The 25,712-nt window shown below is 37.6% G+C and overlaps 1 protein-coding gene and 3 long non-coding RNA genes across 4 annotated transcripts; all 4 read left to right on the forward strand.

The window, feature by feature from the left end:
• Positions 1 to 32: 32 nt before the first annotated feature.
• Positions 33 to 2,722, forward strand: LOC108954343. Its single transcript, XR_005546082.1, has 4 exons — positions 33 to 150; positions 480 to 518; positions 1,757 to 1,849; positions 2,484 to 2,722. It is a non-coding gene; the product is annotated as an uncharacterized LOC108954343 (long non-coding RNA).
• Positions 2,723 to 5,656: 2,934 nt separating this feature from the next.
• On the forward strand, positions 5,657 to 10,008 carry LOC104429509. The gene is made up of 5 exons (XR_722383.3): positions 5,657 to 6,050; positions 6,190 to 6,241; positions 6,654 to 6,724; positions 7,388 to 7,466; positions 8,726 to 10,008. It is a non-coding gene; the product is annotated as an uncharacterized LOC104429509 (long non-coding RNA).
• Positions 10,009 to 13,774: 3,766 nt separating this feature from the next.
• On the forward strand, positions 13,775 to 16,852 carry LOC108957285. Its single transcript, XR_005545889.1, has 3 exons — positions 13,775 to 13,929; positions 15,880 to 15,930; positions 16,613 to 16,852. It is a non-coding gene; the product is annotated as an uncharacterized LOC108957285 (long non-coding RNA).
• A 2,772-nt stretch (positions 16,853 to 19,624) lies between these two features.
• On the forward strand, positions 19,625 to 24,308 carry LOC104456264 (U11/U12 small nuclear ribonucleoprotein 35 kDa protein). Its single transcript, XM_039300803.1, has 6 exons — positions 19,625 to 19,879; positions 19,971 to 20,068; positions 20,483 to 20,534; positions 20,948 to 21,018; positions 21,681 to 21,759; positions 23,016 to 24,308. The coding sequence occupies exons 1-5, from the start codon at positions 19,732 to 19,734 to the stop codon at positions 21,699 to 21,701; spliced, it is 390 nt and encodes a 129-aa protein (XP_039156737.1). The 5' UTR covers positions 19,625 to 19,731; the 3' UTR covers positions 21,702 to 21,759; positions 23,016 to 24,308.
• The last annotated feature ends 1,404 nt before the right edge of the window (positions 24,309 to 25,712 follow it).

The raw sequence follows: 25,712 nt of genomic DNA on the forward strand, positions 1-25,712 counted from the left end.
ACATGCAAAAATGCACACAACAAATCTTCTCTTAGCAAAAATGCACTTTTGGTGCCCTTCATCAACATCATCATCATCATCTTCTTATCACCACCATTTTCTGCTTGCTCTTGGTTATAGCTTCCCTGTTCCTTCCAGGAGCGTACGGCCGTAAGTGATTTTTCTTTTTGGTGCCCCAAGCTTCTAAAAATGGAGGAGGACGTAAATTGAGGATCATGATTCCACGAAACTGTAGCTGACACAGCAAGACACGAGAACATAGAGGAAATTTTATACATCTTGCTGTTTTTCTTATCATCGCTTGGACAATTTTGTTTCATTAAATATTGAACTAAAGTTTAGGGATGAAGTTGAATAATTCATGGATGCCATTGTACATTAAATTATAAAGTTCAGAGATCATCTATGTCATTTATCTTTTATTAGTTATTGATCACATTTTTGCATGCTCTTGATTATAATCTTCTTGTTCCCTCCAGGTGCCTTGGCCATTTCAACTAAATTCAAGCCGCTAGGATGTAAGTGATTTTTATTTTTGGTGCTTTGGGCTTTCGATAATGGAGGGGGGCATGGATTTCCCAAGGCATGACACGAGAACATACATAAAGTTCTATACATTGTGGTGCTTTTCTTAAAGTTGCTCAGACATTTTGCTGCATGAATCATTTAATAATTTTGGGCAGTGTTTGATCTTTCATAACGATTTCCATTGAGTTTCTTCTTGCCTACATATTTAGATCTTGTAGATTGTGAGGGAAAATTGTCCAACAAGTCCTAAACCTATTGTACCTATACCAATTAAGTCTTAAACTTTTCCATTTTTTTGTCAATTGAATCTAGTCAATTTTGGCTAGAATTTGCCGACATAGATGATAATCGTCCCACTTGACATGACCGGCATTGATGTTAATAATATTTTAATGTTTTTCAGATTTTTTAATTAATTTTATTAATAATATTGAAACAAGGATGAGCATGATCATGGGCAGATATGATTCCCACAAGTCATTGCTTTCCTTTTAGAAAATTTTGCCCATCTCCCACGAGTTTCAACCCTTGTTTCCCTTCCCCATTTTTAATTGAAACTTCCCTCGTCGAAGACTCCGAAAATCTCTTTTTATTCTGCCAACCTACGGTTTCCCCTCGAATCTCCATTGAATTCGATTTCTTCAGCCGCGTTGAACCACTTGATTCTCTACTTTCATTCTTGTTCCTTGGCCGAGAATCTCCAGAATATGCGTCCCTCGTTCACTTCCCAATTTCGCAAAAATTAGCGCCTCAAATCTCACCTTCCTTTGCTCGATGGGAATTTGGTTGAACTTTCTTGCCCTTTGTTCATGTTGCGAAGAGGAAGCTGAAGCCTAAAAGCCACTTGCCCAGATCTGGGCAAGTCTGGCCGTGACCCTCACCTTATCGCGGAAAGAGAAAATAGGAAAAGAGGAAAAAGAAAATAATGAATAAAAAATTCGAAAAATATTAAAATATTTTAAAAATTGTTCACATGAGTGTTGATTGAATCACGTAAAATGGATGATGTCCAAGTCAGCAAATTCTGGCCATAATTGGCCGAATATGAAAATTTTAAAATTTGTAAAATTGAAAGGTTTATGATTAAATTGGCAATAATTCAATAGGTTTATAACTTTTTTGACAATTTTTTCCTTGATCATGAGTCCTCCTTTTACACCAGGCCCTTTTCATGACATAGTATATGATATTTCATAACAATTTTCATTGTATTGTCCTGCACATGCAGCTATCCCTGCAGTGGGAAGGCATCATCATCATGCCGGAGTGTATGCTACTCGTGGAGTGTATTCTAGTCGTGCCAGAGTGTATAATCATCTGTGTGAGTCTTCGTTTTACTCCATATCTTGAACCTTCCTGTCATGTTGTCTGCCTCTAGAATGGTTTATACATGTGTGAATCATTCATCATATATTGTATTACGCTCGCTCGAAAGCACTACAATCTTAATTCAACGGATATCCTCTAGTCATATAATCATGTAACATGTTCGATTTCACTTGTGTGTCAAATGATTATTGATACTCCATGAAATTTCATCTTCGCGAACATAGTATGTGCATATGCCTAATTTCTTATTTATAGCAAGATTTAGTAACAAAATCTCAATGCTCTGTACTTGACACTATTCTTGTACTTATTTGCATAGTATGGTCACAACTTGGTCAATAAGGTTTTCTACAGTTGGGGGGATCATGGTAATTTCATCATTATGCCAATAATTTCTCTGTACTATTCAAATTAATTACAAAAAAAAAAATGTATATCCCATGAATAATAAGGGGCTGTGGCAATGAGCTATCTAAAAAAAAAAAAATAGTCCTGCATTCTTAATAAAAAAAAAAAGAAAACGTGAAAAAAGAACAGTCTCACATCATCTACTTTCCGAGAATTAATTTTGTTTCTTCTAGTGAGACTCATTCCTTCTTTTCCCTCTATATTAAACATGGCTGCAGTCAAAGGGGGACGTCCTTGAAAAGAAAACATGTTGGCTGTTCCAGATGCCATCAAGCCAAGAACTTTGTGTTTCTCATGATCGTGATATATATGTAATATGTCATAATACTCTTGGTATATTCTAGATGTAGTAGAATTACTTCAGTTTCTGTATTCCACAAATCATCTTCCATACATTCTCATGTGTAGATTCATCTTGACAATAGTAAAATATAAAGAGATGAGTTTTACAGTTTAATCTTGCATAATGTTCACCTGAACAGAGGCATCTCATCACTGTCTTCTTTCACATCCGGAAGTGGGGCTGTTTCATTGGTCCACTCAAGGAGCCCCTTATCTCCATAGCTATTCGGTGGCATAATTGTTCAAAAAGTCTTAAATATATTGTACGATGGTCAATTCCCTTATAAAATTTTTTATATTTTATTTTTTTAATTGAGTTCTAAATTTTATGACAATTTGCTAATATAGACTTTCATCAATTTTTCCAGTAAAATGCTAATGTGGTGGTCAAGTCAATGTCGCTATTTTTGTAGTATAATCGACGATGACGGGGATGCTTTTTGAAAAAAAAAATTATATTTTTTCCTTTTTCTTTTCTTTTAATTTTTTTTTCATTCATTGTGTTATTGGTAGGAAAAACAATATTTTTTTTCCAAAATTTGTCCATGCCAGTGCCGGTCGTGCCACATTAGATGGTGACGCTAACTGAACTACCATTTCAATGATTTTAGGCCAAAATTGACCAAAATGGGTACTTTGGTCTTGGATTAAATTGACAAAATTAAAAAAAAAAATTCAAGATTGTACTAACTACCATATGATAGGTTTACGACTCGCTGGACAATTTTCCATTATTCGGTTGCAACAAGCGGGCTGTCTAGTGTAATAAGAATGGCCTGACGCTCTAAGGGATCCATACACTCAAAATCAGCAGCACCCACCCCCACACCCCAAAAAAAAAAAAAAAAAAAAAAAAAAGGAAAGGAGTGCATGAACAAGACTGTGAACTTAAAACAATGCTAATAGGTGCAACTGTGATAAGGGTTACATTGCAGTTGTTGGGGGGCAAACCATGAATTTTAGCTTGAAAAAGACCTATTGACAAGTCGTACTTGCCCCATAGTCCATGAATGACGGTTACTCTAGGAATTAAGCACTGCCCGAGTCCATTCTAAGAATTCAGGGATGCTTTACTCAACTTTTTGTTTGCTGAGCTTCGGTAAAGACATACTATATTTTATCCTTCATAAGCAAATGCGCATGATATATATGAAGCGATAGAGATTTCAATGAGAAATTGTACATAAACATATAAAGGCATTATTCTAGATGTTATATCATTTGGATGTACAATACAAAGAAGATCCATGTCGAGCAACACAGGTGCTGACAAAGAAAGGATTTTTCACTCTGGATTTTTCCACCTATGAGCTCGCCCTATTGCCCTCATCATTAGTATGTATTTCTATTGAGTCACAAGGAGGGATGACCAAAATCTGTGCCATCCGCTTGGCTTACTAACTAGAGAAGGTGATCGGCATTTTATAGCAATGCAAAATCCGAAACACAATTATTTCCTTATTCGGTCCCGCAACCCCAGCCCTGGCGGTCCCTTAATAATAGAAAATAAAAAATATTAATAAAATAATCAATAAAAAATTAGAAAAAAAAAATCCAGTATCTGTCGTGCCATGTAAAATGATAAGTATACAGGCTGTCAATTTCGACTAAAATTGGCAAAATAGGTTACACTGAAGAATTGTTAAAATGTTTACAATTATATTGACCAAATTGAGAAGTTTAAAATTAAATGAGTAAGTTCATAGCTTCCTTAGTAAAAGGAAGGAGCGATCAAGAATCAAAGTCAGAAATATATTTTGGTTGAGAACCGCGAAGGATTCGGAACAGCGAGCGAGAAAGAAATCACCGCCTTGTCTCTCTCCCTCCCTCCCTCTCTAGGCTTTGAGCAAGTGGTTCGTTTCTAGCTGCAGAGTTCAGAAGATGCTCGGTTGCTTCTGCTGCCGAATTTCGAACTCTGTCATCGTCTACTCATGCCCGAGAAATGCAGGGGTCGGTTTGGTCAGCCGATTTCGATTTTCAAGTTCTTGATGGCTCCTGAATTTTGTCAACATTTTGGACACTTTCCGTTAGCGGCTTTTCGTCACCCGCACCCAAAGGCTAGAGAGAGAAAAAAGAGAATATATTTTGGAGAGAGAGTGATGAAAGGAAAAACCCTCATTGAAAAAATACATAAAATCCTTTAATTGTTTAGATGCATTGGCTTCATGAAATATCGCCAATTTGAAATACTTCTAAATATACTCACTTCTATTACTTGTAACAATGAATTAATGAGAGAAACATTTTATCATCAATAAGATGTTTAGGCAAAGATTATTATTGATGAGAAAATATATTCCATTAACTAGTTCTTTTAATCAATACAAATAACTATATTTAGAAAAATGTTTGTGAATCATTGATTTTCATGGAAAAAATCAATAATAACTTTCGGAACTCAACCTCTTTCATTTTTATTACTAATATCACTGTTAGCTCCATTATCTCATTTTGGCCATAAAAGACCTTTACTCTTATAACTAAAATTAAAGGATTTTAGTCACTAATGAGGACAATTAGAGAATATTGCTAGATTAATAAGGCATTATGTAGTTTAGCATCCATAAAAATATATCTAATAGCCATCTTCACGATCGATTCAATAAGTTACTCTAGTTTCTATTTTTCAAAGTATTAAAAAGCACAAGTAAAATTCACCATGTAATTGCAGAATACTATTTTAATATCACGTAATAATCATTTATGATTAGAAAATATTTCAGTATGATAAATGGAATATTGTACAGTATATAATATTGCTATATCATAATTAATGCTAATAAAATATTATGAAAAATTTAGCATTGTTATATTCTAATAATTTTTTTATGAATAATTAAAATTAACATGACGTTGTATTATCGACATTTAGTAACCTAATAATTGATATCATATTATATGAATAGAAGGACAAAAATGAAATGGACATTGCATAGGTCTTCCTAATGAATCCCCGTTCCTTTAAAAGTAGGAACGAGCATCCCCATATTTAGCAAATAAAAACTTAATAAAGTCAAACGATGAGACGTTAATAAAGTTCAGAACCCGGTTGATTAATTTCCTTATGGAAAAAGAAAAATACCTTTTCGATTACTAAATAAACTTTCATAAAAAAAAAAAAAAAGAGCATCCTCCCATATTCCTCTGTTTTTGCTGCGCTTTCGTCTTCCTCGGAGACTCTGTTCCTAGAGAGAGAAAGTAGAGAGAGAGGGAGAGAGGGAGATGAGCAGGAACAGCAGCAGCAGGCTGAATTCGGTGTTCTACGCGGAGTCGTACCACCCGATCCAGGCTGCCTGCCTGCCTGCTTGAGAGAAGTGCTTGGGAGATAAATAAATGATTCGACTTGGCGTCGTTCTCGTGATTTATGATTTATGAGGGGAGTGTTGGGAGATGGAACTTCTTTTGTTTTCGAGGAAGGGAACGGAAATGCTTGCTGAAATATGGTAATTTTGGTGTTAAAAAACGTATTTTTGTCGGTTCCGACTGCTAAATTGAGCATTTTACCTTGAATTACCGCTTTTTCTATCTGTCTTTCGATTGATTTAGGCTTTATTGACCTACAATATGGGTTCCCTTGTGCAGGCTATGAGCAAGTATGGTCATGTGAAAAACTTGCGCTTGGTTAGGCACATTGGTAACCATCTTATTAGCTCTTGTAATTTCTATGATTTTCAGTTTGCGGAGAGATCATGATAACTGCTTCAGGTTGATAATAATTCAAACTTCACTTAATATGAAACAAATCTTGGTAGCTTGCGCTTTACTCACTGTTTTGACAGAGCAGCAATGCTCGATCTCTAACTTATTATATGCTTAGTTATTTGATACCCTATTTTTTGTGGAGATGCTTTAGTGGCGGTAGTGTATATAACTTTTTAACATTACCGATAGCTAATTTGAAGCTAGTAAGGATCACTGGCTTTATCATATTCTTTATCCTGTGCATATGAGCCGATTGCATTTTGGACGGCATAGCTGTTTCTGCCTCCCTTTAAATTCGAGGTATTGGCTCTACAATTTCTTACTCCGTGGGTACCTGTTTGCAGTGACTGGTGCCTCAAGAGGTTATGCTTTTGTTGAATATGAAACTGAAAGAGAAATGAGACGTGCATATAAGGTACTTTTACTTTGTTCTAGGCATGTCATTGTGCTCGATACTTGGTAGAAGCCAAATGTTGAGTCTTCTGAATTGGTCCTCATGTCTTTGACATAGTCCATGACATGCTGCTGATGAGGCTTTTATTGTTGACTCATCGTTGACGCTTTGCCATGCACCTTCTTAAGAGCTTTTTGGGTGCCTTTCTCATCATATCTAATAGCTAGATACATTTTGTAAGTCAACCTAGAGATCTAACTATGAGTGCATTTGGATTCAGAACGAAGGAGATTGGAAGACATGCAAAATTAAGATAAAAATCTGTATAGAGAACTCATTTGAGAGCTTCTTCATGTGGTTGCCGCTTTTAGTCACCATTTTATTTAGGTTGAAGATTAATGTCAATAGGATGTGAACTTGATGTATGTTGGTTATGAAACACTGATGCCATGTTTTGTTGAAAAACTACTGCAATGTTCTAAGTGACAAAAGACTGGAAGAAATGTGTAACCAATAAAAAATTAAGAAAGCTACTAGAAAATCACACATTTTCACCAACCGAAATTTGGAGGAGTAGTTATGATCCTTTTAGACACTTCAAAAATCCTAGTATTCTGTTGCAAAGATGAAGCTGGGCCACATTTGATGATGCTAACTCTTTCTATATTGTCATTATATGATCAGTCGCCCAATCCCATTGGATGACTTGAAGAGGCTGGGCATTCCACCTCCTCCAGAGGGACATTACATGTCTCGCTTTGAGGTATTGTCTCTGTTGTATCTAAATGCTGCATATAGCTCCATCGAAATGCATGTTTTAGCCCTCCTGAGTTAGTTATGAAATTTCATTTACCATTAACTTCTATACCAGAGTGTCGTGATATTTCTTAAGTTAAGTCTGACTATAATTCAAAACTAAGACCTGGACCAGCTAAATGAACGATGGCGTTGATGGAGGTACTAGCCCTCACTAATTGAGCTCACTTCCTTATTCATTCCATCATCCATTATCCACTGCTCAAATGTTTTATATTCTTGTTGTACAAGAAAGGATTTTCCATGAAAAGGGTGCTCGCCTTTTTACTCATGAAAATATAATTCCACTGTTGAGAATTCCTTTTCACCTTATTTCCATAAATAAGCTTGGCCTAATCAGCCTCTTTATAGATCTGCCTAGATCCTTGTTCCCCTCCCCTTCTAAGATACTCTTCTGGCATTTGTGGAAACCATCACCCTTGAGGACTTAATTTGTGGGCATGGATGAGCATGAAGGTTAAGTGGCATTCCCGAGGTTGCTGTAGATTTGGTGGGAGGTTACCCAGCTGGAATTTTTCAGTTTTGAAGTTAATCCACTTTTTCGTGGCTTTATTTGGGATAAAGGCATGTGGAAACTTTAACACTTAGCTTTACTTTCTTCTAAACTAAGGTTTTACTGAAATTCTTTACTTGAATGTACTGTTAGAAATGGAACTAGTAATACTTTTCCTTGGTATAGGTTTCCATGCTGTTGTTTGCCTTTTGCTCCTCAACAGGCATAATGTTTCCAACTCCATTAGTGGGAGGAAGCTGTAATTAGCTTTCTGTACTTCATTGCACCTTACTGGATGAATTTGGGTTTGTTAAGTCCTGTGGAGCGACTGGCCTTGGAGACTAAGTTTATGCCCGTTTGGTGATTGGGTTGCATAACATTTCGAACTCCATTAGGGGAGGAGGCTATAATTAGCTTTCTGTATTTCATTGCACCTTGATGGATGTATTTGGGTATGTTAAGTTCCGCGGAGTGACTGGCCTTGGAGACAAAGTTTACGCACTTTTGGTGAATGGGCTTGACCTTCTTTTCCCCTTTTGACTTTCCTGTGATAATTCCATGGCAATTTGCAGTGCCTCATGTTGAGTTCATTTTCCTTTAGGAAATTTGCAAGAAGAGTATCTGAGCAGTAGCCTTTTTTGAGTTTTTCATGAGTCCTGACATTTATTATGAAGCTTGTATAGCAGAATGTCAGGATCTTATATCTTTTCCAGGTTCCATCACCCCCTAGAAGAGGACAGGTTTTGTTAGATAAGGAAGAAGGATCTCACAGAAGCTCTAGCAACAGAGAAGAGCATACTCACAGAAGAAACTCCGAGGACAGGGAAGGTTGTGTGCATGGAAGGAGCCCTGGTGATACATTAGATCACTCTTACGACAAAAGTTCCCAAGGAAGAACATCACCGTGACAAGAGGCGCCATCAGGATCAGTAGTTTTCCAATAGGAAGAGCTCGCTGGAATTAGAAGAGAAGCACCATTACAGAAGCTCTGTGGAGAAGGAAGAAACTGTAAGAAGCTCTTTGGATGGGGAAGAGCGCTCTCGCAAACGGAGCTCCATTGATGATGATGGACGTATCAAGAAAAGGAGCAGAAGAAGTTCGTCGGAGAGAGAGGATCATAAAGAGAGACTCTTCTGATAGAGAGGAGCGCCATCACAAAAGCAGGTCTCCAGATGAGAAAGAAGGCTCTTATAAGCATCACAAACATCGTGAGAGATCCCATCAGCATGAGGGGAAAAGATCAATCAGTCAAGAATATCCATCTGATTATTGATTTTTGGGCAGTTTGTCTTTGGTTTGAATCCGGAGAAACATGCACGTAGGGATTGCTTTTTGCTTGCCTTCTACAGAGTGTAATAAGGAGAATGATGTGCATAGAGATTTTAAGTAATTTTACCTCTCATGCTGAGGCGTCCTCGACATTACTACAACGAAGCCACAGAGAGTGACCAGCGGGACTTTTGCAGAGGACGGTTTGCCGGTCTTGAGGAACTAGAGGTGTTAGAAACTCGGTTATTGATTGCACGAGTGATGGTCGTCTTGTTTCTGTGATTGAGTTTAACCAGAGGTGTAAATACGGAAGGCATACTGAGGGAGAAGTCGTCTTGTTTCTGTGACCGAGTTTAACCAGTGGCATGAATACGAAAGGCAAACTGAGGGAGACTTCGCCATCCGGAACACCTAATTCCTACCGGAGGTAGTCCATCTGCGTCACAACTTTTAGATGTGCCAACAATTGTCATTGAAAGTAACTCTTCAATTGGATATATGACGGATTGTGCTCAGATTGGCAAGGGAAATCAAATTGTTATCGCATAAGCGCAGGCTAACGCACCTTTTCATCTTTTAGGCACTCTAGTGCTAGTCTTTTGTTATTCGTAACATAATTTCCTTATCAGGAAGCTGCTTCACTCCCACGCAGAAGACAATACTAAGCTCTGTATCCTTTCGGTCTGTTTAAGGCCCAATTCTCTAAATTTCTCTGCTGAAAAAATCATCTCACAGTTCATCTACTCTTCTCGAGGGAGGACGGGGTCCCCCTAATCACTTTTGAGTATTAGGTATCATACTGTTCCCGATTAACTTCGCATATTAGCGTGACCAGGTCTTCGGAAATGAGTTCATCCATCTTAGACAAATGACGAGAAGGTGATTTATCCAAAAGTGAACCGACACCTCCATTTCATCCTGTTGTGTCCTCTGAGTCCCTAAAAATGAATGAACATAATGACAAAGGAATGGAATGGTCCCGATTGGGATGATGTCACGTTGATTTACGTTGAGTTCGGCATGATGGAAAGGAATGGAATGGAAAAGGTTTCAATTTCTTTGTTTGGTGATTATAGACAAATAGTTCGAAATGGAGAGAGGAAGGGTGATTCATTTATGTTCAATTTATCTCTTTCAATTTGGATGCTATGAGGTAGGCCTTAGGAAGTTCTTGTAGAGGAAGGAGGGATTCTTAATTGTTACCAGGATGGAACGGAATGTGATTTCTGCAAATTAAATTCTCAATTCATTAATAGACCCGTGTTCAATTCAATAAAGGAAAAATTCCAAATAAGGGTATGAAATGTATTCAATTTTCAAGAAAGGGTCTAGAAATGGATATTGTTCCAAGTAAAGGTTTAAAGTATTATTATTTTTTTTTTAAAGAAAGATTTGAAGTTGAATTTATTTCAAATAAGGACAACTTTTCAGTGGGTTAAAGGTATTTTTGTCCTTTTATCTTATTTGACCCTTTTTTTTTGTTGTTTTCTCTTTGTCTTGGCCATCGACGATGCCTAAAGAGGGTTGGGCAAGCTCGCCTCACCTCATCCTGGCTAAGGGCACCCTCACTAATAGTCGGTGAGGGATGGCCTTGCCTCAATGAGGCCACCCTCGAAAGCTACAAGCGAGGCTAGTCCTCGCTAGATTTGGGAGTGGGTCGCCTCGCTAGCCTTAGGCGAATCCGGCCCTCACCAAATCTAGGCGAGAAAATGAAGGTACTTTAGATTTATGTTTGGAATTTTTCCTTAAATAAATACCAAGTATATTTGAATTAATAACTATCAAGTATTTAGTTGAAAACAATAAATATCATTTAACCTTTTGATATTATAAATAATTTAATTGTTGAGGACATTTAACGATCAAGTATTTTATCAGATTTGTTTAGTTCACTATAATTGTAAATAAGTCGTAAAGTTATAAGTGGTCGAACCTACTATAATATCTATGATCTCTCAATTTCTTAGATCACATGTTTGTTGTTATTATTAGGTTAACTCATTTTCTAACAGATTAATAAACATAATTTATGGTAGCAATTGTTTGTCGAGTTATACAAATTAGTTGTCCTTTTTTTTCTTGCTTAAAATTTATTTTGAGGGGGTTTGGGGATATAAAATTGGAAACTTTATGTATTAAACTGAGAAGAGATGTGAGATTTATTATGCGCAAAACTTCTGTTCATGCAATGACCTTCCTAGACTTGTTCCTCCACTACTGGATGTTGGGAGGCATAAAAATCGGAGCAGGGGAAGAGTAGTAAGAGGTTCAAACCCAAAGATAAAATGGAGGAGACTTCATATTTGTGAAACAAACCAACATGAAGTCGCCAGATATCCTGACATCCAACTCCATTGCCCAGGTTTTGATGCACAAGAACTGGCCTCTCAACATGTGGGAGTCTCGGTAACTCTCGGTTGGAATTTCAAAGTCTTCTGTTAAAAATCCAAAGATGGAAGACTTCCAAGTCTCAATAACTTTGAGTTGGAATTTCATAGTCTTCCTTCAAAAATCCAAAGATGGAAGACTTCCGAGTCTCAGTAACTCTCGATTGGAATTTCAAAGTCTTCCTTCAAAAATCCAAAGATGGAAGACTTCCAAGTCTCCTTTTTTGAGTAGACTTTTACAGTTTTTTCTTGCCCTTCATTTACTCAATATAGAACATTGAAAGATAAAGACTTTCATGCGATGATTGCTCGGTCCTCTGTCAGCGACTTCGATAGTTCAGTACTCACGATGACTGCATTGAGAGACACTTCGATTATGATAGTGATGTAAATCTTGTAAACTATACACCTTGGCATATCCAAGATTATATGTGCTCCACATAGGTTCTTTAAGTCAATTAGGATCTTTTCATTGATCATATCAACATTCTTTTTCAGCGAGAGCGTAACTTGAAATACAAGTAACTTTTGCAATTATCAAGATTGATATAATTTATGAATAGTTTTGTCAAACTTAAAAACATAATAGGGTTTTCTCAACACCATGAAACCTTGCTCTCAAGCCTCATGTTAGCTTGTTTTCTAGTCTTCACATACCGCTAGAATTTGTCATTAATTCACAATTTACGTTCTACTCTTTGTTAGTCAACAAGTTGAGCTCGCTCCATCCATTTATGATCTTTTTAACATGTGCAGATTGATCATGTTAGGAACTCTTTTTTTTTGAAGTCTTTCTCTCTCCCCCTCTCCCCCTCTCTGATCCACTTTGCCACTATAGATCCTATGACCATAATCACTTGCCGTCCAAACTTAGGAGCTTTTATCCTTATTTGTAGAAGTTTTGAGTCCACTAAAAGTTGTGGACCGGAATAAAATGACTCCGAACCACATGATTGACATTTCAAATGAGGACCATTTTAGACTACAATTCGTAGTGTGAGGGCGCTTTTGGACAATCACCCTTTTATGAATTAGAGGTTTACCAAGGTTAGGTACCTCCACGCTTGTTTTCAACCACCACATTGCACGGTCTCTTCATGTGGATGATATGATGCGTGCAAAGAGACCGAATAAGAACTGAAAAGGTATATGGCCATTAGACTTCTTGAGTTTTTTCTTACTCTTCGTTTACTCAATGTAGAAAATCCAAAGATGGGGGACTTTCAAGTCTCCTTCCTTGAGTAGACTTCTTAAGTTTTTCTTACCCTTGAATGACTCAATGTGGAACATTCAAAGGTATAGATAGTTCATGATCTTGCTAGTTTTTTCCAATTAGAATCTTCTTTGAGAGTTTTTTCTTTAACCTCTTGCATTTTTATTATTTATATCTTCGTCTTCAGCAACTTTGAGACCTCACAAGAACTTGATATGATTTCCCTTCGTGATATTTGCTATATTTCGTAACATTGACATAAACATAATTGAACAATTGGCTGCCATTTAACCTTGCTCTCAAGCCTCAAGTCTTGCTTAGCTCTCTTCACATATTGCTAGAATTTATCATTCAATCAAAAGTTACGCTTACCCTTTGCCAATTCATGATCTTTGCTAGAAATTTTTATCCTTTTCTGCAGAAGTTTCGAGTCTATTAAAAGTTATGACCGGAATAAAATGACTCTAAACTAGTATGAAAACCACATGATTGATGACTCAAATGAGAACAATTTTAGATTATTATTCGTAGCATGAATGCAATTTTGGACAATCGTGCGCCTATGAGTTGAGGCTTACCAAGGTCAGGTACCTCTATGGCTGATTTCAACCCACCACATTGCACGCTCTCTTCATGTGGATGATACAATGCACACAAAAAGAGACTAGATAAGATTCCAAAGGCCATGCGGAGTTTGAACATAATAAGTTCCCTTCCTTGATTAGACTTCTTGAGTTTTTTCTTACTCTTCGTTTGCTAGTGTACAAAATCCAAAGATGGAAGACTTTTAGGCCTCCTTCCTTGGATTAGACTTCTCAAGTTTTTCTCTCCCTCCGTTTACTCAGTGTAGATCATGCAACTGATTAATTTGTTTTATGTACAGGTCGGGGATTATAAATACCCACCCATCCACCCACACACTTACACATCCACACACAGATAGCAAAAATGCACTTCCCTTCATCAACATCATCATCTTCTCTTATCACCGCCATTTTCTGCTTGCTCTTGGTTATAGCCTCCCTGTTCCTTCCAGGAGCGTATGGCGGTAAGTGATATTTATATTTTTGGTGCTCCAAGCTTCTAATAATGGAGGAACACGTAAATTGAGGATCACGATTCCATGAAACTGTAGCTGACACAGCATGACACGAGAACATAGAGGAAATTTTATAAATCTTGCTGTTTTACTTATGATCGCTTGGACAATTTTGTTTCATTGAATATTGAACTAAAGTTCGGGATGAAGTTGAATAATTCATGGATGAAGTTGTGCATTGCATTATAAAGTTCAGAGATCATTTACATCATTTCTCCTTTATTAGTTATTGATCACGATTTTTTGCTTGCTCTTGATTATAATCTCCTTTTTCCTTCCGGGAGGTGAGTGAATTTTACTTTTTGGTGCTTTGGGCTTTCGACAATGGAGGGGGACATGGATTTCCCAAGGCATGACACGAGAACGTGCAGCAAGTTGTATGCATCGTGGTGTTTTTATTTAAGTTGCTAGGATATTTTGCTGCATGGATCATTTAATAATTCTGGGCAGATATTTTACTGCATAAATCATTTAATAATTTTGGGCAGTGTTTGATCTTTCATAACGATTTCCATTGAGTTTCTTCTCGCCTACAGATTTGGATCTTCTAGATTATGGGGAAAATTGTCCAACAAGTCCTAAACCTATTGTTACTCTGCTAATTGAGTCTTAAATTTTTTCATTTTTTGTTAATTGAATCCAGTCAATTTTGGCTGGAATTTGCCGACATAGATGTTAATCGTCTTACGTGGCATGACCGACATTGACGTTGATAATATTTTAATGTTTTCAGGTTTTTAATTAATTATTTTTCTCTTTATCTTCTTCTTTTTCTTTTTTTTTTTTTCGATATTGTGGCTGGCAATGGCCTACTGGGTGAGGATTGCGACCAGCCTCGTCCAGGTCTGGGTGCATGGCTTTTCAAGTTTCCTCTTTGCGACATGAGCTATCCTCTACTTAATGGGAGTGTAGTGACGTGCGGAGGAGAGATCGTTTCAATCGCCGCTTTTTAACACCCTCGCTTTGGTCGATGTGGTGAACTGTTTCACCACCTCTTTCTCTTCTTCGTTTGTTTTCTTCGGTTCGATCGAAATTTGTTTTAGAAAAGGATGAGCAATGATCATGGGCAGATATGTTTCCCACAAGTCATTGCTTTCCTTTGAGAAAAGTTTGCCCATCTCCCACGAGTTTCAACCCTTGTTTCCCTTCCCCTTTTTTTCATTGAAACTTCCCTCGTAGAAGACTCCGAAAATCTCTTTCATTCTGCCAACCTCACTAATCACGGTTTCCCCCTCGACCCCTCCATTTAATTGATTTCTTCAGACGCGTTTAACCACTCGATTCTTTCCTAGTTGTTCCTTCGCCGAGAATCTCCAGAATATGCGGCCCTCGTTCCTTCCCAATTTTACAAAAATTAGCGCCTCAAATCTCACCTTCCTATGCTCGAAAATCACACTTTCCTTGATGGGAATTGGTTGAACTTTCTTGCCTTATTTCGTTTACCTACCAAATTCGGAATGGCGAGCTGAGGAGCGAAGAGGAAGCCCAAGCCGAAACGCCACGTGCCCAGATCTGGCGACGCTGGCCGTCACCCTCACCCAATATTGCGAAAAGAGAGACAAAAGAAAAAAAAAATGATAAAAATTAGAAAAATATTAAAATATTGAAAAAATTATCCATGGTCAACCCTGATTGAGCTCTATCGTGCTATCCACGTAGGACGGCTGGTATTCATGTCAATGAATTCTCAATTGATAAAAGGTTAAAATGTCGATGACTCAATTAATAAAATTAAAAAGTTTATAACTAAATTGATAAAAGTGTAATGGGTTTATAACTTTTTCAACAATTTTCTCCATGATCGTGAGTCCTCTTTTTACTCCATATCTCGACCCTTTTCATCACATAATATTTGATCTTTCATAACGATTTTCATAGAATATTGTCTCGCACATGCAGATTGTGCAAGCCGTGTGTGGGGAAGCCATTCTCCTGGTGGTGGAGGTTGGAGTGAGTCCTCTTATTATTCCATATCTCGAATCTTTCCATCACATTGGCTGCCTCTAGAAGGGTTTATTCATCCGTGCATCATTCATCATACATCTTATTACACTCGCTTGAAAGCACTTCAATCTCAATTTATCATATATTCTCTAGTCATATAATCATGTGACATGTCCAATTTCACATGTGCACCAAACGATTAATGATACTCTATGAAATTTCATCTCCACAAATGTAGTATGTGCATATGCCTAATTTCTTATTTATAGCAAGAATTAGTAACAAAACCTCAATGCTCTGTACGGAATGCTCTGTACGGACACTTATTTGCATAGCATTGTCACAACTTGGTCAATAAGGTTTTTTACAGTAAAATATGTGGGGGGGATCATGGTAATTTCGTCATTATGTCAATAATTTCTCTGTACTATTCAAATTAATTAAAAAAACCAATGTATATCCCATGAATAATATTTGTCTGGAGTATATTACTAACAGAGTCTCAAACTAAGGAGGGGGCGTGGTAATGAGCTATAAAAAAAATATATAGTCTTGCATTCTCAATAGAAAAAGAAAAAGAAAAAGTAAAAAAAGGACAGTCTCCCATCATCTACTTTCTGAGAATTAATTTCGTTTCTTCTAGTGAGACTCATTCCTTCATTTCTCTCTATATTAAACATGGCTGCAGAACACCGGGGACATCCTTGAAAAGAAAACATGTCGGTTGTTCCGAATGCCATCAAGCCAAGAACTTCGTGTTTCTCATGATCGTGATATATATGTAATATGTCATAATACTCTTGGTATGTTCTAGATGTAGTAGAATTACGTCAGTTCTCTGTATTCCGCAAATCATCTTCCATACATTCTCATGTGTAGACTCGTCTTGACAATAGTAAAATATAAAGAGATGAGTTTCACAGTTTAATCTTGGACAACAAAGACATCTCATCACTGTCTTGCACATCAGGAAGTGGGGCAATTTCATTGGTCCACTCAAGGAGCCTCTTATCTCGATAGCTATTCGGTGGCATAATTGTTCAAAAAGTCTTAAATATATTGTACGATGGTCAATTCTCTTATAAACTTTTTTATAGTTTATTTTTTCAATTGATTCTAAATTTTATGACAATTTGCTAATATAGACTTTCATCAATTTTGCCAGTAAAATGCTAACATGGTGGTCAAGTCAATGTCGCTATTTTGCGTAGTATGATCGACGATGACGTGGATGCATTTTGAAAAAAATTATATTTTTCCTTTTTCTTTTCTTTTAATTTTTTTCCTTCATCATATTATTGGTAGGAAAAAATATTTTTTTTTCCAAAATTCGTCCACGCCAATGGCGGTCATGCCACATTAGATGGTGACGCTAACTGAACTGCCATTTCAATGATTTTAGGTCAAAATTGACCAAAAGGGCTACTTTGGTCTTGGATTAAATTGGCAAAATTTAAAAAAAAATCAAGATTGTACTAACTACCATATGATAGGTTTACGACTTGCTGGGCAATTTTCCATTATTCAGTCGTGACAAGCGGGCTGCCTAGTGTAATAAGAATGGCTTGACTTTCTAAGAGAAATGTATACTCAAAATTAGCAGCACCCACCCCCAAAAAAAAAAAAGAAAAAAGAAAAAAAGAAAAAGAAAAAAAGAAAGGAGTGCATGAACAAGACTGTGAAGCTATAACAATGCTAATAGGTGCAACTGTGATAAGGGTTACATTGCAGTTGTTGGAGGCAAACCATGAATTTTAGCTTGAAAAAGACCTATTGACAAGTCGTAATTGCCCCCATGGTCCATGAATGACGGCTACTCTAGAAATTAAGCACTACCCGAGTCCATTCTAAGAATTCAGGGATACTTTACTCAACTTTTTGTTTGCTGAGCTTCGGTAAACACATACTATATTTTATTCTTCATAAGCAAATGCACATGATATATATGAGGTGATAGAGATTTCTATGAGAAATTGTACAAAAACATATAAAGGCATTATTCTAGATGTTATATCATTTGGATGTACAATGCAAAGAAGATCCATGTCGAGCAATACGGGTGCTGACAAAGAAAGGATTTTTCACTCTGGACTTTTCCACCTATCAGCTCGCCCTATTGCCCTCATCATTAGTATGTATTTCTATTGAGTCACAGGGAGGGATGACCAAAATCTGCGCTATCCGCTTGGCTTACCAACTAGAAAAGGTGATTGGCATTTTATGGCAATGCAAAATCCGAAATACACATTTATTCCCTTATTCGGTCTCACAACCCCAGCCCTGGCGGGCCCTTAATAATAAAAAAAATGAAAATATAAGATGATAAGCATTAGGCTATCAATTTCCAACTAAAATTAACAGAATAGGTTAACAGACAAATTGTCAAAAAGTTTACGACTATATTGACTAAATTGAGAAGTTTAGAATAAAACGAGTAAGTTCATAACTTCCCTAAGCAAAAGGAAGGAGCGATCAAGAATCAAAGTCAGAAATATAATTTGGTTGAGAACCGCAAAGGATTCGGCACGACGAGCGAGAATGAAATCACCGCATTGTCTCCCTCCCTCTCTCCCTCTCTAGACTTTGAGCAAGTTGTTCGTTTCTAGCTGCAGAGTTCAAAAGATGCTCGGTGGCTTCTGCTGCCGAATTTCGAACCCTGTCATCGTCCACATCGTGCCTGAGAAATGCGGGGGTCAGTTTGGTCAGGCCGATTTCGATTTTCAAGTTCTTTATGGCTCCTGAATTTTGTTAACATTTTGGACACTTTCCGTTAGCGGCTTTTCGTCACCCGCACCCAAGCCGTTGACGTGGCATCAATACAATTATATGGCATCATACAATTATAAACCCTTTAGCTAGAGAGAGAAAAAAAGAGAATATATTTTGGAGAGAGAGAGAGTGATGAAAGGAAAAACCCTCATTGAAAAAATACATAAAATCCTTTAATTTTTTAGATGCGTTTGCTTCATGAAATATCGCCAATTTGAAATACTTCTAAATATACTCACTTCTATTACTTGTAACAATGAATTAATGAGAGAAACATTTTATCATCAATAACATATTTAGGCAAAGATTATTATTGATGAGAAAATATATTCTATTAACTAGTTTTTCTAATCAATACAAATAACTGTATTTAGAAAAATGTTTGTGAATCATTGATTTTTCATGGAAAAAAATCAATAATAACTTTCGGAACTCAACCTCTTTCGTTTTTATTACTAATATCACTGTTAGCTCCGTTATCTCATTTTGGCCATAAAAGACCTTTACTCTTATAACTAAAATTAAAGGATTTTAGTCACTAATGAGGACAATTAGAGAATATTGCTAGATTAATAAGGCATTATGTAGTTTAGCATCCTTTAAAATTTATCTAATAGCCATCTTTACGATCAATTCAATAAGTTACTCTGGTTTCTATTTTTCAAAGTATTAAAAAGCACAAGTAAAATTCACCATAAATAGACGTATCTTTACAATCGATTCAATAAGTTTTATAAACTCCTTATACTTTTGTAACAAGTTTTAGAAGTTAAATGTATTTTTTATTCGACCAAAAAAGAAATTATATTTTTTAAAAATTTAAAAATTAAAAAGTTTCAGGACTTCGTTATCCTTTTTTTTTTTTCTATACAGAAAATTAAGATTTAGCACGTGATGGAATTAAATTTCTAGTGCTGTTTGTGAACTTCTTCTTCGTCAAGAGAAAGCATCCTCCCATCTTCCTCTGTTTTTGCTGCGCTTTCGTCTTCCTCGGAGACTCTGTTCCTAGAGAGAGAAAGTAGAGAGAGAGGGAGGGAGATGAGCAGGAACAGCAGCAGCAGGCTGAACTCGGTGTTCTACGCGGAGTCGTACCACCCGATCCAGGCGGGCAGCATCGACGGCACCGACGTCCTCCCCCATGACAACGCCGTCTACCGCGCCCACCTCTGCTCCTCCGCCGCCCTCTGTAATATCCCCCCTCCCTCCTCCCTCTTCTCTTTCCCTTTTTCTTTGCTTTACTTCCTGGGTTTCTGGCTCCGTTTTCGATTCCCCCCCAGATGACCCGTTTGGCGATCCCAAGGCCGTAGGCGACCCGTACTGCACCCTCTTCGTCGGGCGCCTCTTCCACTTCACCTCCGAGGACACTCTCCGCAAGGTCTGGCCTTTGTCTTGATTTTGAGGTTTTCTTTCACTCCCATTTCTCTCTTCTCTCTCTTTTTGAGGAAGAGTTTTTTCCTTTTTTTGTGGGTGTTTTAGTTGTGGAGTTCGTTTGAGGTGACAATGGCTGCCTGCCTGCTTGGGGGAAGTACTTGGGAGATAACTAAATGATGCAACTTTGGCGTCGTTCTCGTGATTTATGAGGGGAGTGTTGGGAGATGGAACTTTGTTTTGTTTTCGAGGATGGGAATGGAAATGCTTGCCGAAATATGGCAGTTTTGGTGTTTAAAAAACGTATTTTTGGCGGTTCCGACTGCTAGATGGAGCATTTTGCCTTCAATTACCGCTTTTTCTAACAGTCTTTCGATTGATTTAGGCTTTTTTGACCGACAGTATGAGTTCCCTTGTGCAGGCTATGAGCAAGTATGGTCATGTGAAAAACTTGCGCTTGGTCAGGCACATTGGTAACCATCTTATTAGCTCTTGTAATTTCTATGATTTTCAGTTCGTCGAGAGATCATGATAAGTGCTTCCGGTTAATAGTAATTCAAACTTCACTTAATATGAAACAAATCTTGGTAGCTTGCACTTTATTCACTGTTTTGACAGAGCAGCAATTCTCGATCTCTAACTTATTATATGCTTAGTTTTTTGATACCCTAATTTTTGTGGAGATGTTTTAGTGGCAGGAGTGTATATAACTTTTTAACATTACCGATAGCCAATTTGAAGCTAGTAAGGATCACTGGTTTTATCATATTCTTTATCATGTGCATATGAGCCGATTGCATTTTGGATGGCATAGTTGTTTGTGCCTCCTTTTCAATTCAAGGTATTGGCTCTACAAATTTCTTACTCCGTGGGTACCTGTTTGCAGTGACTGGTGCCTCAAGAGGTTATGCTTTTGTTGAATATGAAACTGAAAGAGAAATGAGACGTGCATATAAGGTACTTTTACTCTGTTCTAGGCATGACATTGTGCTTGATACTGGGTAGAAGCCTAATGTTAATTCTTCTGAATTGGTCCTCATGTCTTTGAGATAGTCCATGACATGCTGCTGATGAGGCTTTTATTGTTGACTCATCGTTGACGCTTTGCCATGCACCTTCTTAAGAGCTTTTTGGGTGCCTTTCTCATCATATCTAATAGCTAGATACATTTTGTAAGTCAACCTAGAGATCTAACTATGAGTGCATTTGGATTCAGAACGAAGGAGATTGGAAGACATGCAAAATTAAGATAAAAATCTGTATAGAGAACTCATTTGAGAGCTTCTTCATGTGTTTGCTGCTTTTAGTCGCCATTTTATTTACGTTGAAGATTAATGTCAATAGGATGTGAACTTGATGTATGTTGGTTATGAAACACTGATGCCATGTTTTGTTGAAAAACTACTGCAATGTTCTTAGTGAAAAGACTAGAAGAAATGTGTAACCAATAAAAAATTAAGAAAAGCTACTAGAAAATCACACATTTTCACCAACCGAAATTTGAAGGAGTAGTTGTGATCCTTTTGGACACTTCAAAAATCCTAGTATTCTGTTGCAAAGATGAAGCTGGGCCACATTTGATGATACTAACTCTTTCTATGTTGTCATTATATGATCAGTCGCCCAATCCCATTGGATGACTTGAAGAGGCTGGGCATTCCACCTCCTCCAGAGGAACGTCCCTTGTCTCGCTTTGAGGTATTGTCTCTGTTGTATCTAAATGCTGCATATAGCTCCATCGAAATGCATGTTTTAGCCCTCCTGAGTTAGTTATGAAATTTCATTTACCATTAAACTTCTATACCAGAGTGTCGTGATATTTCTTAGGTTAAGTCTGACTATAATTCAAAACTAAGACCTGGACCAGCTAAATGAACGATGGCGTCGATGGAGGTACTAGCCCTCACTAATTGAGCTCACTTCCTTATTCATTCCATCATCCAATATCCACTGCTCAAATGTTTGATATTCTTGTTGTACAAGAAGGGATTTTCCATGAAAAGGGTGCTCGCCTTTTTACTCATGAAAATATAATTCCACTGTTGAGAATTCCTTTTCACCTTATTTCCATAAGTAAGCTTGGCCTAATCAGCCTTTTTATAGATCTGCCTAGATCCTTGTTCCCCTCCCCTTCTAAGACACTCTTCTGGCATTTGTGGAAACCATCACCCTTGAGGACTTAATTTGTGGGCATGGATGAGCAGGAAGGTTAAGTGGCATTCCCGAGGTTGGTGTAGATTTGGTGGGAGGTTACCCAGCGGGAATTTTTCAGTTTTGAAGTTAATCCACTTTTTCGTGGCTTTATTTGGGATAAAGGCATGTGGAAACTTTAACTCTTAGCTTTACTTTCTTCTATACTAAGGTTTTACTGAAATTCTTTACTTGAACGTACTATTAGAAATGGAACTAGTAATACTTTTCCTTGGTATAGTTTTCCATGCTATTGTTTGCCTTTTGCCCCTCAACGGGCATAATGTTTCCAAATTCATTAGGGAGGAAGCTATAATTAGCTTTCTGTACTTCAGTGCACCTTACTGGATGAATTTGGGTTTGCTAAGTCCTGTGGAGCGACTGGCCTTGGAGACTAAGTTATGCCCGTTTGGTGATTGGGTTGCATAACATTTCGAACTTCATTAGGGGAGGAGGCTATAATTAGCTTTCTGTATTTCATTGCACCTTGATGGATGTATTTGGGTATGTTAAGTTCCGCGGAGTGACTGGCCTTGGAGACAAAGTTTACGCACTTTTGGTGAATGGGCTGGACCTTCTTTTCCCCTTTTGACTTTCCTGTGATAATTCTATGGCAATTTGCACTGCCTCATGTTGAGTTCATTCTCCTTTAGGAAATTTGCAAGAAGAGTATCTGAGCAGTAGCCTTTTTGAGTTTTTCATGAGTCGTGACATTTATTATGAAGCTTGTATAGCAGAATGTCATGATCTTGTATCTTTTTCAGGTTCCATCACCCCCTAGAAGAGGACAGGGTTTGTTAGATAAGGAAGAAGGATCTCACAGAAGCTCTAGCAACAGAGAAGAGCATACTCACAGAGGAAACTCCGAGGACAGGGAAGATCGCGTGCATGGGAGGAGCCCTGGTGATACATTAGATCACTCTTACGACAAAAGTTCCCAAGGAAGAACATCGCCATGACAAGAGGCGCCATCAGGATCAGGAGTTTTCCAATAGGAAGAGCTCGCTGGAATTAGAAGAGAAGCACCATTACAGAAGCTCTGTGGAGAAGGAAGAAACTGTAAGAAGCTCTTTGGATGGGGAAGAGCGCTCTCGCAAACGGAGCTCCATTGATGATGATGGACGTATCAAGAAAAGGAGCAGAAGAAGTTCATCGGAGAGAGAGGATCATAAAGAGAGAGACTCGTCTGATAGAGAGGAGCGCCATCACAAAAGCAGGTCTCGAGATGAGAAAGAACGCTCTTATAAGCGTCACAAACATCGTGAGAGATCCCATCAGCATGAGGGGAAAAGATCAATCAGTCAAGAATATCCATCTGATTATTGATTTTTGGGCAGTTTGCCTTTGGTTTGAATCCAGAGAAACATGCACGTAGGGATTGCTTTTTGCTTGCCTTCTACAGAGTGTAATAAGGAGAATGATGTGCATAGAGATTTTAAGTAATTTTACCTCTCATGCTGAGGCGTCCTCGACATTACTACAACGAGGCCACAGAGAGTGACCAGCGGGACTTTTGCAGAGGATGGTTATTGATTTTAAGAGAGATAGTCGTCTTGTTGCTGTGATTGAGTTTAACCAGAGGTGTGAATACGGAAGGCATACTGAGGGAGAAGTCGTCTTGTTTCTGTGACTGAGTTTAACCAGAGGCATGAATACGAAAGGCAAACTGAGGGAGACTTCGCCATCCGGAACACCTAATTCCTTCCGGAGGTAGTCCATCTGAGTCACAACTTTTAGATGTGCCAACAATTGTCATTGAAAGCAACTCTTCAATTGGATATATGACGGGTTGTGCTCAGATTGGGAAGGGAAATCGAATTGTTATCGCATAAGCGCAGGCTAGCGCACCTTTTCATCTTTTAGGCACTCTAGTGCTAGTCTTTTGTTATTCGTAACATAATTTCCTTCTCAGGAAGCTGCTTCACTCCCACGCAGAAGACAATACTAAGGTCTGTATCCTTTCGGTCTGTTTAAGGCCCAATTCTCTAAATTTCTCTGCTGAAAAAATCATCTCACAGTTCATCTACTCATCTCGAGGGAGGACGGGGTCCCCCTAATCACTTTTGAGTATTAGGTATCATACTGTTCCCGATTAACTTCACATATTAGCGTGACCAGGTCTTCGGAAATGAGTTCATCCATCTTAGACAAATGACGAGAAGGTGATTTATCCAAAAGTGGACCGACAGCTCCATTTCATCCTGTTATATCCTCTGAGTCCCTCAAAATGAATGAACATAATGACAAAGGAATGGAATGGACCCGATTGGGATGATGTGACGTTGATTTACGTTGAGTTCGGCATGATGGAAAGGAATGGAATGGAAAAGGTTTTCAATTTCTTTGTTTGGTAATTATAGACAAATAGTTCGAAATGGAGAGAGGAAGGGTGATTCATTTATGTTCAATTTATCTCTTTCAATTTGGATGCTATGAGGTAGGCCTTAGGAAGTTCTTGTAGAGGAAGGAGGGATTCTTAATTGTTACCAGGATGGAACGGAATGTGATTTCTGCAAATTAAATTTTCAATTCATTAATAGACCCGTGTTCAATTCAATAAAGGAAAAATTCCAAATAAGGGTATGAAATGTATTCAATTTTCAAGAAAGGGTCTGGAAATGGATATTGTTCCAAGTAAAGGTCTAAAGTATTCTTATTTTTTTAAATAAAGATTTGAAGTGGAATTTGTTTCAAATAAGGACAACTTTCCAGTGGGTTAAAGGTATTTTTGTCCTTTTATCTTATTTGACCCTTTTTTTTTTTTTTCGTGATTTTCTCTTTGTCTTGGCCATCGACGATGCCTAAAGAGGGTTGGGCAAGCTTGCCTCACCTCATCCTAGCTAAGGCCACCCTCACTAATAGTTGGCGAGGGATGGCCTTGCCTCGATGAGGCCACCCTCGAAAGCTACAAGTGAGGCTAGCCCTCTCTAGATTTGGGAGAGGGTCGCCTCGCTAGCCTTAGGCAAGTCCGGTCCTCACAAAATCTAGGCGAGAAAATGAAGGTACTTCAGATTTATGTTTGGAATTTTTTCTTAAATAAATACCAAGTATATTTGAATTAATAACTATCAAGTATTTAGTTAAAAACAATAAATATCATTTAACCTTTTGATATTTTAAATAATTTAATTGTTGAGGACATTTAACGATCAAGTATTTTATCGGATTTGTTTAGTTAATATCACTATAATTGTAAATAAGCCGTAAAGTTATAAGTGGTCAAACTTACTATAATATCTATGATCTCTCAATTTCGTAGATTGTATGTTTGTTGTTATTATTAGGTTTACTCATTTTCTAAAAGATTAATAAACATAATTTACGGTAGCAATTGTTTGTCGAGTTATACAAATTAGTTGTCCTTTTTTTTTCTTGGTTAAATTTTATTTTGAGGGGATTTGGGGATATAAAATTGGAAGCTTTATGTATTTACCTGAGAAGAGATGTGAGATTTATTATGT

The sequence above is a fragment of the Eucalyptus grandis genome, chromosome 8 (assembly GCF_016545825.1).
Source record: "Eucalyptus grandis isolate ANBG69807.140 chromosome 8, ASM1654582v1, whole genome shotgun sequence".
In the NCBI taxonomy this organism is placed as follows: Eukaryota; Viridiplantae; Streptophyta; class Magnoliopsida; order Myrtales; family Myrtaceae; genus Eucalyptus; species Eucalyptus grandis.